The 18,325-nt window shown below is 42.4% G+C and overlaps 1 protein-coding gene across 1 annotated transcript in view; it reads left to right on the top strand.

Annotated features, from left to right (window-relative positions):
• UMODL1 (uromodulin like 1) overlaps positions 1–18,032 on the top strand; it is a 120,181-nt gene extending 102,149 nt beyond the window's left edge. The window contains exons 12-19 of the mRNA XM_075333298.1: positions 4,921–4,962; positions 5,708–6,187; positions 6,371–6,633; positions 10,087–10,232; positions 11,281–11,517; positions 14,888–15,047; positions 16,113–16,200; positions 17,845–18,032. Coding sequence (XP_075189413.1) covers positions 4,921–4,962; positions 5,708–6,187; positions 6,371–6,633; positions 10,087–10,232; positions 11,281–11,517; positions 14,888–15,047; positions 16,113–16,200; positions 17,845–18,032 — 1,604 coding nt within the window. The remainder of the gene's footprint in view (positions 1–4,920; positions 4,963–5,707; positions 6,188–6,370; positions 6,634–10,086; positions 10,233–11,280; positions 11,518–14,887; positions 15,048–16,112; positions 16,201–17,844) is intronic.
• Positions 18,033–18,325: the final 293 nt, after the last annotated feature.

Below are 18,325 nucleotides of genomic sequence, written 5' to 3'. Positions count from 1 at the left end.
TTGGAGCACTGTACAGCTCATGCTGATGCCCTGCTCTGTACAGCACAAGTGATCAGCTGAACACAGGTTCAAGTTCACTAAGAGGACTAGTAAATCCAATAAAAAAAAAAATATATATATATATATATAAAGCACAAAAATTCAGGTCACCCCCCTTTTGCCCCATTGAAAATAAAACAATAATGAGTGGTAAATTTTTTCGCCCATTCTTTCAGAATGGGCATTACAACGACAGGAGACCCGCTCCTTTGCAATGGGAACAATGTTTTGAGGCCCTCATGTACATCTCTATCCAGGGACAATGTGGAGCCTCCCAATTTTTGGCTGCCCTGCCTAAGGGCTATACTACAATAGACCCACTGCCTTACAATGGGCACTTCAGGTTTACAGGCCATCATGCACGTCTCTATCCAGGGACAATGTGGAGCCTGACGCTTCCACCGACAGACACACACGTGCTGTTTTTAAATGCAAGCACGGACGCAATAAGAACCTAACAGGTTTTTAGGAGCGACAATTACTGAGAACTCTGACACTATCTGGACTGTTTTAGACTGTGTACACCAGCCCCAGATATGATGAAGGCTGGTATACGGTCACCACTAGGAATGGCTATATACCCTGCCTGCCTGCCTGCCTGTATACAGCTACAATAGTCCTGAGAAGGACTCTTCTGGTCACTAGCCTGTATTCCGACCTGGCTATACCCTGCCTGTATACAGCAACAATAGTCCTGAGAAGGACTCTTCTCCTGTACTCCGACCTGGCTATACCCTGCCTGCCTGTATACAACTATAATAGTCCTGAGAAGGACTTCTGGTCACACTGTTTGCAGCCCTGCTACGGAAATAGCTATAAAGGGCTGCAAACCTTTCCCTGAATCAGCGACACTCTCCCTGCACTCACTGTCTGGATAGCTGTGAGCAGAGCACAGCGCGCCGGCCGATATAAAGGCTCGGTCACGCTGTGCAGGCCGGCCAATCACTGCAATTCCACAACTAACAGGGCTGTGGCATTGCAGTGGTCTGCCAGCCAATCCCTGCATGAGGGCTGGCTCTCAAAAGAGCGCCAACATGCAGGGATGAAGACCACGAGTACAGCACGAGTATCGCGAGATTACTCAGTCCCCGCCAGTAGCCCAAGTACAGTGATACTCGTGCGAGTACCGAGTAGTGACAAGCATACTCGCTCAACACTAATAACAAACAGATAACACACACACAAAAACAGTATAACACTTATTAATGTCTAAACTGCTGGCAGCAAAAGTGAGTACACCCCTAAGTGAATGTGTCTAAATTGTGCCCAATAAACCATTTCCCCTCCACAGTGTCATGGGACTTATTAGTGTTACCAGGTCTCGGGTGTGAATGGGGGCAGGTGTGTTACATTCGGTGTTATCTCTCACATACTCTCTCATACTGGTCACTGGAAGATTAGTATGGTTCCTTATGGCAAAGAAATCTCTGAAGATTTGTAAAAAGAAACAAAAGCTCTACATAAAGATAGTCGAGGCTATAAGAAGATTGCCAGCACCCTGACACTGAGCTACAGCACAGCGGCCAAGACCATACAGCGGTATAACAAGACAGGATCCACTCAGAACAGGCCTCGCCATGGTCGACCAGCATTGCTACAGAGGTTACAAGGGTGCGGGGTCTGCCTGTCAGTGCTCAGACCATACGCCATACACAGAAGAGGTTACAGGGGTGGGGGGTCTGCCTGTCAGTGCTCAGACTATACGCCATACACAGAAGAGGTTACAGGGGTGGGGGGTCTGCCTGTCAGTGCTCAGACCATACGCCATACACAGAAGAGGTTACAGGGGTGGGGGGTCCGCCTGTCAGTGCTCAGACCATACACTGCACACTGAAGAGGTTACAGGGGTGGGGGGTCCGCCTGTCAGTGCTCAGACCATACGCCACACACTGCAGAGGTTACAGGGGTGGGGGGTTCCGTCTGTCAGTGCTCAGACCATACACCGCACACTGCAGAGGTTACAGGGGTGGGGGGGGGGGCCACCTGTCAGTACTCAGACCATATGCCGTATACTGAAGAGGTTACAGGAGTGGTGGGGAGGGGGTCCGTCTGTCAGTGCTCAGACCATATGCCGCAAACTGTAAAGGCTACAGGGGTGGGGGGGTCCGCCTATCAGAGCTCAGATCATACATTGCACACTGTAGAGGTTACAGGGGTGTGGGTCCACCTGTCAGTTCTCAGACCATATGCTGCACACTTCGGAGGATACAGGGGTGGGGGGTCCGCCTATTAGTGCTCAGCCCATAAACCGCACACTGCAGAGGCTACAGGGGTGAGGAGTCTGCCTGTCAGTGCTTAGACCGAATGCCGTACACTGCAGAGGTTACAGGGGACGGGGTTCTGCTGTCAGTGTTCATACCATAGGCCACAAACTGCATTACATTGCTCTGCATGGCTGTCATCCCAGAAGGAAGCCTCTTCTAATGATGATACACAAGAAAGCCACAAACAGTTTGTTGAAGACAAGCAGTCTAAGGACATGGATTACTGGAACCCTCCTGTGGTCTGATGAGACCAAGAGAAATGTATTGGGATCAGATGGTGTTAGTGTGTGTAGTGGCAACCAGGTGAGGAGGACAAAGACAAATGTGTCCTGCCTACAGTCAGGCATGGTGGAGGAGGGTTATGGTTTCAGGCTCCATGAGTGCTGCCGGCTGTGGGGAGCTACAGATGATTGAAGGAACATTGAATGTCAATATGTGCTGTGTTATACTGAAGCAGAGCAGGATCCCCTCCCTTCATATTCCAACATAACGAACCCAAACATCTCCAAGACGACCACTACCTCGCTAAAGAAAATGAGGGTAAAGATGCTGGACTGTCCGAGCGTCTCCAGACCTAAACCCTATGGGGCATCTGTGGGATCTACTCAATTGGAAGGTGGAGGAGCGAAATTGCGAAATGGAAGAGGATCCAGCGGCTCCTGTGAGGCTTTAGTGACCTCCATGCCCAAGAAAGTTAAGGCCGAGCTGGAAAATAATGGTGGCCACACAAAATATTCACACTTTGGGCACAATTTTGCCATTTTCACTTAGGGATGTACTCACTTTTGTTGCCATCATTTTAGACATGCACAGGCCCCCTCTAGTGGTGACTTGTGTAATGACCTCCTGATACAGTATCATTGTATATAAAGGACCAGAACGCTGGGGAATAAAATAATTAACTTGTTCTATTCTCTTCTTTGCAGATTTAAATGAGTGCCTGACCCCTGCGGATAATGACTGCCACTTATACGCAGACTGCAAGAACCTGGAGGGATCATACACCTGCCAATGTCACCCGTCCTTTGTGGATAAAGACCCCAGCCGGCCTGGGAGGACCTGTGAGGGTGAGAGACCTCTCCTGGGCACTCGTATTAGGAAGAATCACCACTTTTCAACACAATTTTTTCTTCCTTTCCGTATAGAAATGTTGTGATATTTCTGTATAGTGGCCGGAGCTCCATTTTTCTCTCAATCAAAGCACCAAAGCATAGTCTCTATCTCTTCCTGCAGCCACCACTAGAGGGAGCTGAGGAGTAATCAGTAACCTCCTAAGCTCCCCCTAGTGGCCAGATTGTAATTATTTTATTTTAGGGTCTACACAGGGGATTTGAGCACTGTACAGCTCATGCTGATGCCCTGCTCTGTACAGCACAAGTGATCAGCTGAACACAGGTTCAAGTTCACGAGGACTAGTAAATCCAATAAAAAAATAAATATATATATATATATATATATATATATATATATATAAAGCACAAAAAATCAGGTCACCCCCCTTTTGCCCCATTGAAAATAAAACAATAATGAGATAGAGTTAAAATGATACTATTGACTATTGATTATATGACTACCTGCAGTCACCACTAGAGGGAGCTCACCGCATATCACTACCTTCACTACCTGTACTCACCACTAGAGGGAGCTTGCTGCATCTCACTATTTGCAGTCACCACTAGAGGGAGCTTGCCACATCTCACTACTTGCAGTCACCACTAGAGGGAGCTTACCACGTCTCACTACCTGCAGTCACTACTAGAGGGAGCTCACCACGTCTCACTACTTGCAGTCACGACTAGTCGCAGCTCACCGTGTCTCACTACCTGTACTCACCACTAGAGGGAGCTTGCTGCGTCTCACTATTTGCAGTCACCACTAGAGGGAGCTTGCCACGTCTCACTACTTGCAGTCACCACTTGTGGGAGCTCACCATGTCTCACTACCTGTAGTCACCACTTGAGGGAGCTTGCTGTGTCTCACTACTTGCAATCACCGCTAAAGTGAGCTCACCGCATCTCACTACTTCCATTCACCACTTGAGCGAGGTCACCGTGTCTCACTATTTGTAGTCACCACTAGAGGGAGCTCACACCATCTTACCACTTGCAGTTACCACTAGAGGGAGCTTGCCGCGTCTCACTACATGCAGTCACAACGTGAGGGAGCTCCCCGCGTCTTACTACTTGCAGTTACCACTAGAGGGAGCTTGCTGATTCTTACTACTTGCAGTCCGCACTAGTGGGAGCTCACCGTGTCTCACTACTTGCAGTTACCACTAGAGGGAGCTCACCGTGTCTCACTACTTGCAGTTACCACTAGAGGGAGCTCACCGTGTCTCACTACTTGCAGTTACCACTAGAGGGAGCTCACTGCATAATGTTTATACATTGAGCTCTATAACACACAGTATGCAGTGAGCTCCCACTAGTGGCGGCAGACAGGATTATATAATTTTACTTTCTTTATGCAGAGGATTTGGAGCTCTATATCTGAAAAACTGAAACATAAAGATATAAACACGGTGGTAAAAGGCAATATACTGAACTATGTAACATCTTCATAACAGTTTCTATCAATACACAATCAATCAGCGCAGTGTCTGGTATATATTTTACAGGTGTAAACCCGACGTCAACGAGCCCTGATTCCTCCACCCTTGGTAAGACATAAACCGTATGCCTTTACATCTAATATTCCATTAAAATACTCACAAATCTTGCCATCTGACTTTTGACGGCTCCAATACATCTCCCAATTCCATAATTCCCTGTATAATTGGGCAAATGTATCATTCAGGGCAGTAACAAAGCAAAGGAACCTCTCCTGGAGGCTGCAATGGTAGCCATATTGGTTGTCAGCCAACCCTTTCTGATACAGATATAAGTAAGAAGCTGATATAGTGAAAACTATGAAAACTGTCTTTTTTGGGAGAGGTTTTTGGAAGAGTTTCTCTTTTTATGAAAGTTTTTGAAAAGTTTTTTGTTCTTGAAACGTATTTTGCAGCCTTTTGATTGGAGGATCCCTGTAATAGAAAAAAAGTGGCATGCTTTTTTTTTTTTATTCCACCCGGTGTTTTTCCGTAACTCTCCAGGATAAAAAAATATTCAAAAAAATTCTTCAGTGAATTCAATTCTTCTAAGGTCATGTGCACACGGCCTTAGAAGGGGCTCCTGATGGAAAAAGCTGAAAACTGTTCAATCAATAGGCTGCAAAAAAACTTTGCAAAAACTCTTGAAAAATCCTACAAAAACTTTTCAGTAGCCAAAAAACTACAGGCAAAACTCCAGTTTCCTGAATCAGTTTCCAGTAGACAAACTTGTTGGTTTTGAGCTCGTCAAAACCCTCAATGTGCACGTACCCCAAGAAACTGAGTGTCTGTTTCTTCCTTTCCCCCACTTCTGCAGGACCCACCAGTCCACCGTTGCCCCCTGTGATCGGTAAAGACTTCACGGCCGAAAGAGGATCTCCGATCAATCCCGTAAACACTTCACATTCCACGACATCGCCACATCCAGGACACCCAACCAATGTCCCCGAATTTCAGCAAGTTTCCACTCCAGTGACTCCCATTACACCCAGTGCAAATGTCTCTGGAGGTCCCAGTTCAGCCCAGTTTGTACTGAGCACACCAGTAGTGGCAGGAAACCTCCTTCCGAGACCAGTCAACTCCACGCCACTGGTGCCGGTGCTCGCTACAAGTCACAACACTTTATCCGGCACCCTTAGTCCTTCTGTTGCAAAAGTCAGTGCTCCCCAGATCAGCGTGGTCTCCCAGTTGAAATTGACGCCGCCATCCTCCACCAGTAAAGAAATAATCCCGGCTCTCCCCGTGCCCGCGGACAGGGAGATTTCTTGCTCCTTTCCCATAATTGGAGCAAATGTTGGTGCGTATTCTGCTGTATCCGCAACTGAAAAACAGATCTTTATCTAGTTTTTCCTGCACAGCTGGGATTTTGTTGCAGTGTATCAGTGAATAGAGTTGCTGGTCAGTGCAACAAGGTGGAGCTGTGGGAGCAGGACAAAGTCGAGATACATTCCCAAAGATTTATAATATTATTTCACCATAGGATCGGCCAATTTGACGCTGTCACCCCTGAGCGCAAAGACCACCTCTCCGAAGTCCCCCAGCCCCACGCTGAAAGATGCCAGCACGGTCATCTGTAAAACGGAGAAGATCGGGATCGCTATAGAAAAGGCCTTCCTGAAGATGATGTCCATCGCCGGCCGCTCTCTGTTCCTCGGGAGCCCAGAATGTTCCATCAACTGCAGCACCGACACCCACATCTACATAGAGGCCGGATGGAAAAACTGCAACACTGACGTGCAGAGCGTGAGTGCAGGGATGAGCGTGTATAACTGAGAGCAAATGCAATACATGAGGTTATATCCTGTATTACACTCCAGAGCTGCACTCATTATTCTGCTGGGGCAGTTGCAGCACCCCACGGGGCAGGCAGTTAACCTACTCGTTGTCGGGCCTTTTCGGGTCGGGTCAGGCGTTGTCACAGGTGGCCTTGTCCGGTTCTGTTGCCCCAAGGCATGCAGTAAACGGTAGGGAAAGCGGGGTGATTGGGGAAAGTTTGTCGTGACGCCACCTGTGGTATGCGGCCAGGGATTAGCCGCCGCTACAGAATTCCTCACCGAGGCAGGTGTTATGGCAGCCGAGATGGTATTACTCCCCGCAGGCGGAGTGGGCCCCGGGTGGATGTCGGTGGAGCGGGCCCTGGGTGGATGTCGGTGGAGCGGGCCCTGGGTGGATGTCGATGGAGCGGGCCCCGGGTGGATGTCGGTGGAGCAGGCCCCGGGTGGATGTCGGTGGAGCGGGCCCTGGGTGGATGTCGGTGGGATGGCAGTCCCTTGGTAGCGCGGGACGCTAATTAGAGTCTGAGTCGGCAGCTGCGGTTCCATGTTCTTTTACTCACTGAATTGAAAGTTGCACCCAGGTGCCGTCATGGGCTCTGGTCAATCCTAGGCAAGAAAAGGGGTCACCACCGGTGTTTGAAGAAAGAGAGAGAAGGAGAATGTCCCTGGTCTATAATGTTCCTTTCCGCCACTAGGTACCCCGGCCGAGCTCCCGCTCTAGGCCCCGGGCCTAATAAAGTCAAAGAATTCCAGCAGTGTCTTGTCAGAACTATAGTCCCGACGGATCTCAACTCCCTGATGAGAGTGTATTGCGCCTATATATTTACCCAAGTGGACCCCGCCCCACAGGTGGCTGGCTTCAGTGACCAGGGAAGTCCCATGTATCGTGATGGCCACCCCCTGCCTACCCTGAGCCACCCCCTGCCTACCCTGAGCCATCCCACCCTGTGAGAAGGCTCCTGAGCTGTATGTAGTGTGTGAATGTGGAACACCAATGATTAACCCCCCCCTTACCTGAGATGGATACTACACCTTAATTGAGGTGCAATACCCTGTGGCGACCAGAGCCTCAGGGGCACCACACAGTCACTGTGTACACACATTTCATTACTGATTCTGTTCTGATCCTGAGTTACATCCTGTATTATACTCCAGAGCTGCACTCACTATTCTGCTGGTGCAGTCACTGTGTACATACATTACATTACTGATCCTGAGTTACCTCCTGTATTATACTCCAGAGCTGCACTCACTATTCTGCTGGTGCAGTCACTGTGTACATACATTACATTACTGATCCTGAGTTACCTCCTGTATTATACTCCAGAGCTGCACTCACTATTCTGCTGATGCAGTCACTGTGTACATACATTACTTATCCTGAGTTACCTCCTGTATTATACTCCAGAGCTGCACTCACTATTCTGCTGGTGCAGTCACTGTGTATATACATTACATTACTGATCCTGAGTTACCTCCTGTATTATAGTTCAGAGCTGCACTCACTATTCTGCTGGTGGAGTCACTGTGTACATACCTTCTCTCTCTATATAATAGTAAGAAATGACACAGGAACAAGTATTGAACACGCTTACTAAAATGTATTTAATACTTCGTACTAAAGCCTTTGTTGGTGATAATGCTTCAAGGCTTCTCCTGTATGGAGACACTAGTCATCTTCATTGCTCAGGTGGGATTTTGGTCCATTCTTCCACACAAACACTCCTCATATTCTGCAGGTCCCGGCTCCTTCTATGATCTCGGAGCTTTAGTTTCTTCCATACATTTTCTATTGGATTCAGCTCTGGTGATCGGCTCGGCCATTCTAGCAGATTTATTTTCTTTTTCTGAAACCAGTTGGTAGATTTCTTGGCTGTGTGTTTGGGATCAGTGTCTCGCTGAAATGTTCATCCTCGTTTCATCTTCATCCTCCTGGTAGATGGCAGCAGATTGTTATCAGGAATGTCTCAGTACTTTTGTCCATTCATAGTTCCTTCAATTATATGAAGTTTACCAGTGCCATCTGCTGAAAAACAGCCCCACACTATGACGTTCCCACCTCCACACTTCACTGTTGATGTTTTGGGGGTGATTTGTCTTTTGGCCTCCAAACATGGTGTGTATTATGGCCTCCAAAGAGTTCAATTTTGGTCTCATCTGACCAGACTATATTCTCCCTGTATATCACAGACTTGTCTAAATGTTGTTGAGCAAACTTTAAATCATGATTGAACTTGCTTTTTGTTCAGCAATGGAGTCTTGCGGGGTGAGCGTGCGTATAGGAGCGTGCGTACAGGAGCGTGCATACAGGAGCGTGCATATAGGCCATGGAGGGGAGTGCATCACTTACTGTTTTCTGTGAAACAATTGTACCTGCTGATTCCAGGTCTTTCTGTAGTTCTCCACAGGTGGTCCTTGACTCTTGGACAACTCTTCTGATAATTCTTTTCACTCCTCTGTCTGAAATCTTGTAGGAAGCACCTGTCGTGGCCGGTTTATGGTGAAATTATGTTCTTTCCACTTCCAGATTATGAAACCAACAGAGCTCACTAGAAGCTTAAGTAGTTCAGAAATGTTTCTGTAACCAACAGTATGTTTTGCAACAATATGGTTGTAATGGTCTATAGACAGCTCACTGGTTTTACCCATCATGAGATGTTTCTTGTGTGGCACCTGGGTAATGATACATCTTTTTATTGCCATCAGTTCAACCAGCTGATCTTATTTTCCGCTAAGTGGCATGTTGCTTTTTAATTGCTGATAGGTTTCAACTGGTGTCCTGACTTTCCAGGGCTTTTTGCACCTCACTTTCTTCATGTATGTATTGGATGTGTTGTTACCGACATCTGGTGAGAAATTCCTGTCAATAGCACCTTTAGAAATATATTTACTTAGAAAATTGGTGACGTGTTCAATAGTTATGTCACCCGCTGTATGAAAAATGAATTAAAGGGGTTCTCCGGTCTCTTTTTAATATTGCCAGTTTGGAGACATGGTGCTAACACAATATAAGAAGATATACTGGAATGTGCTCTCTGCTGCAGTATTAATTCCCAGTCAGCCTGGAAGTGATGACATCATGACCGACAGTGAACTGACTGCTTCTGCCACTAATTGGCCACAGGGTCAAGAGACTGGTAAAGGGGACATCATGGCTTCCACTTTACCGGAAAGGCTTTGTAGGGGGAGAAAGGATTTCGAGGGTGAGCATATCTACCTTCTCATCTTGTTTTAGCACCACTGCACTCTTCAAATTCTCCTTTTCCTATTAATGAGCTGAAAGTAAACTCAATGATGAGATGGATTCTGGCGATTCATAGTCACCACTAGGGGGAGCATACTGTATACTGATGAATACTGATGTACAATTTTGCTATCTATGACGCAAATCCATATTTCTGAAGTGCAATTTTCTTTTCAGAACCAGACTCATATAGTTGTGAACTCAACGCTCCACATTGATCTCTCATCGACCTTTCAAAATGTGACCCCAAGAGTCATCAGCACAATACGCTGCGTGTTCCACAACGAGATCCTGTGGTCAAGTGGATACAATCCTGCCGGAGGGTAACATGGTTTGGATTGTCTTGTTAGAGGGAAACCCTGGCAAAAACCTTAAACCATTGTAACACCGGCTGATGTGCTCTGTGCAATCACACAGAAAAGCCGTACCTGGCTGAAAAGCCACCAGTGCTCAGGAGAGGATGGGGCTGTGCTCTGCGCAGCAGTATGCGTGTCACAGGCAGTATGGAAACAGTCCTTTTGGAGGAAGCAAATTGAACGAGATTCAGAGACGACGACAGACTGCACAGAACTAAGCAGATTTACAGTTACAATAGAATATAGAATAGCTAGAATATATCATCATATCCTACAGAAGGATTGAGGGGGGTCTCTCACGATCAATCATAGATGTGCCAAAATCAAAGGAATCTGCCACCAGGTCAAAAGTGGTCAGTTTATATTATGATTTTATTCCCGCTGCTCCCTTAGTACATCATTTTTTTTAAAATCCGCCATACGGTTCCAGGGATGGGTCTTTTTATTTTATGCTAATTGTTATCACCTGTAACCAAGAGGGTGTTGCTCATAGGGTATTTGTGTAGAGAAACCTAAAGACACGCCCCCGAGGATCCTAAGAGTCACACCTCCTTGTAAAAACATGAGTTACGTTTGCAATCTTAAGACACATTCCCGAGGATCGTAAGAGCAACACCTCCTGGTAAAGACATATGTTATGTTTGCAACCTAAAGACACGCCCCTGAGGATCCTAAGAACCACACCTCCTTGTAAATACATGCTATGTTTGAAACCTAAAGACACGCCCCCGAGGATCGTAAGAGCCACCCCTCCTTGTAAAGACATAATATGTTATGTTTGCAACCTACAGACATACCCCCGAGGATCCTAAGAGCTACACCTCCTTGTAAAGACATATGTTGTTTGCAATCTAAAGACACGCCCCTGAGGATCATAAGAGCCACACCTCCTTGTAAAGACAAATAAGTTAGCTCTAAATAAAAATTAACTGAATTATGATTTAAAAAAAAAAAAAAGTAGAATAATTTCAAGAGCAAAAAGAGATATTTCACATATCTTTTTTTTTTTTTCGAGAATTTATACCATCATAGAAAAACTTGAAGGTGACGGAACGTTTATACCGGAATTCCAGCTTTTTATTGGCGACAAGCCCATCCCCCAAAACTTTACACTCTCGGCCACAGACGACATAACCGTTCAGATCCGGATTAAAACAGAGGAGAGCCAATATAAGGTGGTGATCAGTGAGTGCTGGGCAACTCCCACCGAAAACTCCAACGACCTCATATCGTTCCCCTTTATCAAAGACAGGTGAGTACAATGGTTCTTAATCTGACAGTTTTGTGGATTTGTCATAGATTTACCGAATAGAAAAAGTATCATTGTAACTCTAATCTTAATGAGGCTAAATGTCATTTGACAGAATACTGTGGTTTGAAGGGAAACTATATGGCTAATTTGAGAAAACGAATGTTGCAAATTTTTCAACAAAAGTTGACGTAATTTAACATCACTTTTTTATTCTTTGCAATTTTTGACAAAATCAGATATAAACTATATAAATAATATGATTCATTGTCTTCCTCAGATTTACTTTGACTTTCCTTCTTTAGCTTTTTGTTTTTTCATCTCTTTTGATCTTTATTTACATCTTTTTTGGTTGTTAATTGTCTTTTGTCTTCCTTAATGTTTTTCTCTTCTTCTACATTTATTTTTTGTTTTTCTTGATTTATTCTACTTGTTTGTTGCCACTAACCTCCTCTTCAACTAATATTTTGTCTTTTGCTGATTTCTCCTACTTCTTCTTTATTGTCCTTAACTTTTACTTAATCGTTCGACTTTTTCTGTATTTTGTTTAATTTCTTCCTTTTTTTTGTCCTTCTTTGTTCGTTATCATATTTCTATTTCTTCTTCATCTGTCTTGACTTTCTTTTTTGACAATTTCTACTTCTTCTTTGATTTCCTCTTTTTCATTTTTTTTTTAGTTTTCAGGATTTTTTTCTAAATAACTTTTTTTTTTCATTTTTCTTGACCTTTATTTCTGCATTGTCTTTCTTGACATTTTCTATTTCTTCTTTATATTTCTTGCCTTCTACTTTTTTCCATATGTCTTCTTCTTTTTCATTTGGCATGACTGTTTTTTACTTCTTTTTAACTTCTTTCACTTTATTTTTTTTAATTTTTTTTCTTTTATTTTTCACCTTCTTGACTTCTCCTTCATTTCTTTTCACTTCTTCTAATCCTATGTTTATGTTGTATGTCTTAATTGACTTCTCATCTTTTCCATCATTTCTTTTTATTAATTTATTCTTTGCCTTCCCTGAATTTCTTGTCTTTAATGATATCCACTTCTTCTATATTTTGCTTAACTTCATCCTCCACATTTTTATCACCTCTCTTGATTTCTTCCACCACTTGTTCATCTTCGTTGACATTTATCTCTACTTGTTGTTTTCTACTTCCTCTTTGTTTTTTAATGTTTACATTACAGTTTGATTTCTTCTTTTCTTTGATCTGTATACTTCCATTTCTTCATTTTGCTGGAATTTTACTTTTTTTTTTTACAATTCATACTTCTTTCCTATTTTTCAATATATTCTTTTGTCTTTTTTGAGTTCCCTATTTTTTCTTATCTTCCTAAAAACCTTTCTTTCTTGTCCTTTATTTCTCCATTGTCTTTCTTGAGTTCTTCTAAATCTTCTTTATATTCTTTGCCTTCTACTTTTTTCCCCAATGTCTTCTGTTTTTTTCATTTTCTTTGACTTTTTTTTACTTCTTTTTAACATTTTTCACTTTCTTTTTTTAACTTTTTTAATTTTATTTATCTCCACCTTATTGACTACTTCTAATTTTTTTTACTTCTTCTAATCCCATTTCTATGTATGTCTACCTTGACTTCTCATCTTTTCCATCCTTTCCTTTTTTTTAACTTATTCTTTGCATTCCTTGAATTTTTTGTCTTCCATGATTTCCACTTCTTCTATATTTTGCTTAACTTAATCCTCCAAATTTTTATCACCTTTCTTGACTTCTTTCACTACTTCTTAATCTTCGTTAACGTCTATTTCTACTTGTCTTCATTTTTTCTACTTCCTCTTTAATGTTTACATTTACTTCTTTTCTTACTTTTTTCACTCTATACTCCTTTGTCTCTTCTTCCTTATTACATTTGACTTATTTTACCTTCTTGTCTCATTTTTCTTCTTTGCCATTATCTGGTTTATTTTTTTCATCTTTCTTTTTCTTTCTTCTCATTTCTATACATCTTTATTCTGTTTTTCCATCTCTTTTTCCTCATTTCTCTTTTTTTGTTACTTATTTTTTGTCCATCTTTGTTTTCTATCATATTTAGATTTCTTTCTTGATTTTATCTTTTTTTGACAATTTCTACTTCTTTGATTTCTTCTTTTTCAATACTTTTTTTGTCTTTTTTGAGTTTCCTATTTTTTATCTACCTAAACAACTTTTTTCAATTTTATTAACCTTTATTTCTTTATTGTCTTTTTTTATTTCTTTTATTTCTTCTTTATATTCCTTGCCTTCTACTTTTTCCCGATGTCTTCTGCTTTTTCATTTTCCTTGACTTTTTTGACTTCTCTTTGACTTCTTTCACTTTGTCTCTTTTTACTTGTTTCTTCTATTTTTCTCCACCTTGACTTTTTCTAAATTTCTTTTGACTTCTAATTCCATTTCTATGTTGTATTTCCCCCTTGACTTCTCATCTTTTCCATCCTTTACTTTTGTTTTAACTTATTCTTTGCCTTCCTTGAATTTCTTGTCTTCCTTGACTTCCACTTTTTCTGTACTTTACTTAACTTCATCCTCCACATTTTTATCACCTTTCTCGACTTCTTCCACCACTTTTTCATTTTCATTGACTTTTATTTCTACTTGTTCTTTGTCTTGATTTTTTTCCTACTTCCTCTTTGTTTTTTAGTGTTTACATTTACTCCTTCTCTTACTTTTTTTCCACCCTATGCTCTTTTGTCTCTTCTTTTTTATTACATTTGACTTATTTTACCTTTTGGTCTCATTTTTCTTTTTTTCCATTATCTGTTGTACTTTTTTCATCTTTCTCTTTCTGTCTTTTCATTTTTATACTTCTTTATTCTCTTTTTCCATCTCGTCTCCTCTTTTGTCTTTTTTTTTTCAATTATTTTTCATCTTTCTTTGTTCTTATCATTTTTCTATTTCTTCTTCATCTTGTTTGACTTTTACTTTAGTTTTTTCACAATGTCCACTTCTTCTATGATTTCCTCTTTTTGAATTTATTTTTTGGTATTTTGAGTTTTTTTATTTTTTCTTATCTTCCAAAACACCCTCCCCCCCATTTTTCTTGACCTTTATTTCTTCCTTGTCTTTCTTGACTTCTATTTCTTCTTTATATTCCATGCATTCTACTTATTTCCCGATGTCTTCTGCTTTTTCATTTTCCATGACTTTTTCCCACTTTGTTTCATTTTTCTTTTTCTGTCTTCTCATTTCTATACTTCTTTATTCTCTTTTCCCTTTCTTCTTCCTCTTTTGTCTTTTTTGTCTTTTCTATTCTTTTGTTTTTCTCCACTTTAATGTACATAATCTCCCATCACTCGGAACTTGTTCTGCGACCCTCACTAATTCCTGGATTGGTGCATAAGGGAACGATACATTTCTTTCTAATGCCGTACCTTCTGTATTGCAGCTGCGCCTTGACTAACACCTTCACCACAATACACACCAATGGCATCTCCAATAATGCCACCTTCCAAACCAAGATCTTTTCTTTCGTCGACAATCCAATTGTTTATCTCCACTGCCGACTTCATGTGTGCAAGGAGGAGTCCTACAAAACCTGCAAACCAGTAAGTACATAGTATGTACCATGTCAGACATGGCCGCTTTAGGCATCACTAGTGTTAAGAGGAAAGAAAATTGAGAACATCTTCATAGAAGACAGAAATTTTTACTCTTACCCATTATTTTGCACCTTAAAGCTTTAGAACACCGACAGTAAATTTGGTGCATATCTTTAGTGTTTCCTCTTTGACTCCCCCCCCCAAAAAGTGTATTGCATGGGTTCATTCTTTATGGTGCAAAAATCTGATAAATTGGTTTACCCACCAGTTTATGTGGCCACTGTGCAACTCAACCAGGAAAATGAAACACCTCCTATTTCTCTCTTTTGGATCAGGCGCAGTGTTGGCGCTGCAGCCAATAAGTGGCCATCGATTGGCTGCAGTGGTCAAGTTATGGTATAAGTGAGTATTCATTTATTTTAAGGCCATCACAGGCCCATTTTCAAAGTACAATAAACACAGTGGACAAACCCTCTAAGAAAGGTGTAATACCGGGCTATGAGCCTGGAAGGACAGGTGTTGTCAGCTTGAGGAAGTCTGGAGATTGGGATATACACCTGAACAGGTACCAGAATGTCTCCCAAAAATGTTATGATATTTCATCTCCATCACCAAGGGAATAATAGAATTTGATAAATGGGATAAAAGAAATAGCTATAAATAAAAACATTTTGGCTACCTGCAGCCACCACTAGAGGGAGCCCATGAGCTGAGCGCATACTGCAGTAAGTTTCATGGTGCCTAAAGTAATGGTCGCTTTATTTATACTTCACACAGGTATTCCTTTTTGATGCATTGCAGAATAACAACATGCTGACTGTTTCCATGCAAAAATGTCAGAATATTTACATTTTTTTAAATTTAATGTCGTCAATATATCTTTGGCCTCACCCAATTTTTATGATTCCTTTCAATTATCCATTTTCTGATATAGTATGTTGTCATCTGAGTGGCCAGTGAAGGGCGTACTGCAGCCCCTCTGCTTGTATAAGACCGTCCCTCCATATAGCTGGGACACAATATATGGATGTGTAACTTAAACTGTTTCTTTATTTTTTTATATATTTGTAGACATGTAATGGTTTCCGTTTGGCGAATACTGGTGAGAATGTCTTTACTGGTGTCACCCGGATGGGTCCCCTGCGAAAGGCTGTCCAATGTGAGTACCGAGATATGTACTGGTCTAATGTCTCAGCCTGTGATCTCCCACTTGCCTTTATTCTGTCCCCCAAATTCAGTGCTGTGTTCTCCTGAAATACTCTGTGCTGCTGGTGGATTGTACACTGCTCAGTCTATGACCTCCATCTTGTCTTGAATCCTCATCTATCACTGCCTCAATTACATCAAGGCGGGAATAAACATTCACCACCATCCAAAAGACTAGTATGTTCCTCTCCTGAAATACTCTGTGCTGCATCTGAATAAAGTACTGTCATAACATAACTAGGGATGAGCGAACCCGAACTGTAAAGTGCTGGGTTTGTTTCGAACATCAGGTGTCCAGGTCCCGGACCCCTGTATGTCCAGTTCCTGTTCGGGTTTGTCATCTGAATAAAGCTTGTTGAAAGTTTGCAGAGCAGCCAATCAGCAAGCTTTTGTGGTGTAGGCACTTCTGGCCACATCACAGCCATGTCAATTATTGGCCAGGGAAGTCACTGTAAAAAAAACAACTGATTTTGATAGGCAGCGCGGGTAAAACAGCAGCTATAGGCTGCAGGTCCCACTTGTCTGCTTTACCGTGGCTGGATATCAAAATAGAAGGGATCTTGCATATAATTTAAAAAAAGGAGTAGTGTCCCCCCATTTCTTTGTATACAGCCATAGTAAAGCAAAGAGGTGGGGGCTAGTATTATCAGGATGGGAGGAGCCATAGATATTGGCCCTCCCAGCCTAAAAAAAAAACAGCCTGCAGTTGTCCAGAATTGGCACATTACATTAGATGTCCCAATTCTGGTGTTTTACCCTGGTCTCCCGATTGCCCTGGCACGGTGGCAATTGGGATAATATAAGGGGTTAATGACAGCTGTGATTTGTCAAAAAATTACAGCTGCCATCAAGCCCTCGATTAGAAATGGGAAGCGTCTATGAGATACCACTATTACTAATCCTGTAAGTGAAAATAAATTAATACAAACACCGAAAAATTTCTTTTATTTGAAATAACATACACACACCCTCTTTCACCCTTTTATTAACCCCGAAAAACCCTTTCAGATCAAACGAAATCCATACAAAGTCCCGTGACGATCCCAGCACTGCTACACACAGAGGCTGCAGAGAGGGAAAAGATGTCCGCTCCCTGCAGGCTCTGGGAATCACTGAAGGCTGAGGGGGACCCGGCTGTGAGCAGGTGACGTCACTCAGTTCACTGGAGGTCATACTCGAGTTCCCATGATGTGACCTCAGGTGACCAGACTGCAGGACATTGCTGTGACCCACAGTCCGACAGCGCGGTCACCTAAGAGCCCATAGTTGTCGAATGTAATTCTAAACAAAAATCAAAAAATGTTTGTATAATATTGCCATTCAGGCAGAAATAATAGTAATTTAAAGAACCCTCATGATTCTGCCATATAATCCTAAACAAAAGTACCACAAGGAACCAATATAATACTACAATATAGTTGTAAAAATAGAGGTCCCAAATAATACTGCCACATAGTTTCAAACAAAAACAACCGTACTATAAAGATGCAGAAAGGGCAAAATAGTGCACAAATAATAATGAAAGAGTTTAGTTCCCAAATAAGTCCATGTTTCATATAAAAAGTCATTTTCCTTTTATTTCTGATTGATTTTCCAGCACACGACCAGGACTCCCCGCCTAACAGTGCGCTGGGACCGGGATACATCGCCCTTATTGTCATCGCGGTGCTGTTGTTGGTCGCCATGGTGGTCTCCATCTTGATTTGCTGGCATGAAAGAAGAACCGGAAACTACAATTTTAAGATTAAAACTCAAGATGCTGCATACCAAGTGTTCTCCAACTAGAGGGGAAGTGATCAGGACGGGTGATCGGGTCATCTGTCCATACAATGTGCAATGTAGGAGATCTCTGCACCGCCTAGTGACCATCGCTGGTATTACAGCTTCAGAATTCGTCCTTACAACAATCTATTCTAATTAGACCATTTGCTAAATAATAAGCCAACATTCAGATATTGTAATAAAGGCTATCAGGAGCGAGGATATGCAATATATGCTAATAGGCATCAAATATTGTACCATAGCCTGGTGGTCATTGCTGGTATTGCAGCTGTTACCATCATTTTCTTTTAGAACCC

This window comes from Anomaloglossus baeobatrachus, chromosome 2, assembly GCF_048569485.1.
Source record: "Anomaloglossus baeobatrachus isolate aAnoBae1 chromosome 2, aAnoBae1.hap1, whole genome shotgun sequence".
In the NCBI taxonomy this organism is placed as follows: Eukaryota; Metazoa; Chordata; class Amphibia; order Anura; family Aromobatidae; genus Anomaloglossus; species Anomaloglossus baeobatrachus.
Note: the sequence above shows the minus strand (reverse complement) of the source record. Positions and strands in the feature narration are given on the sequence as shown.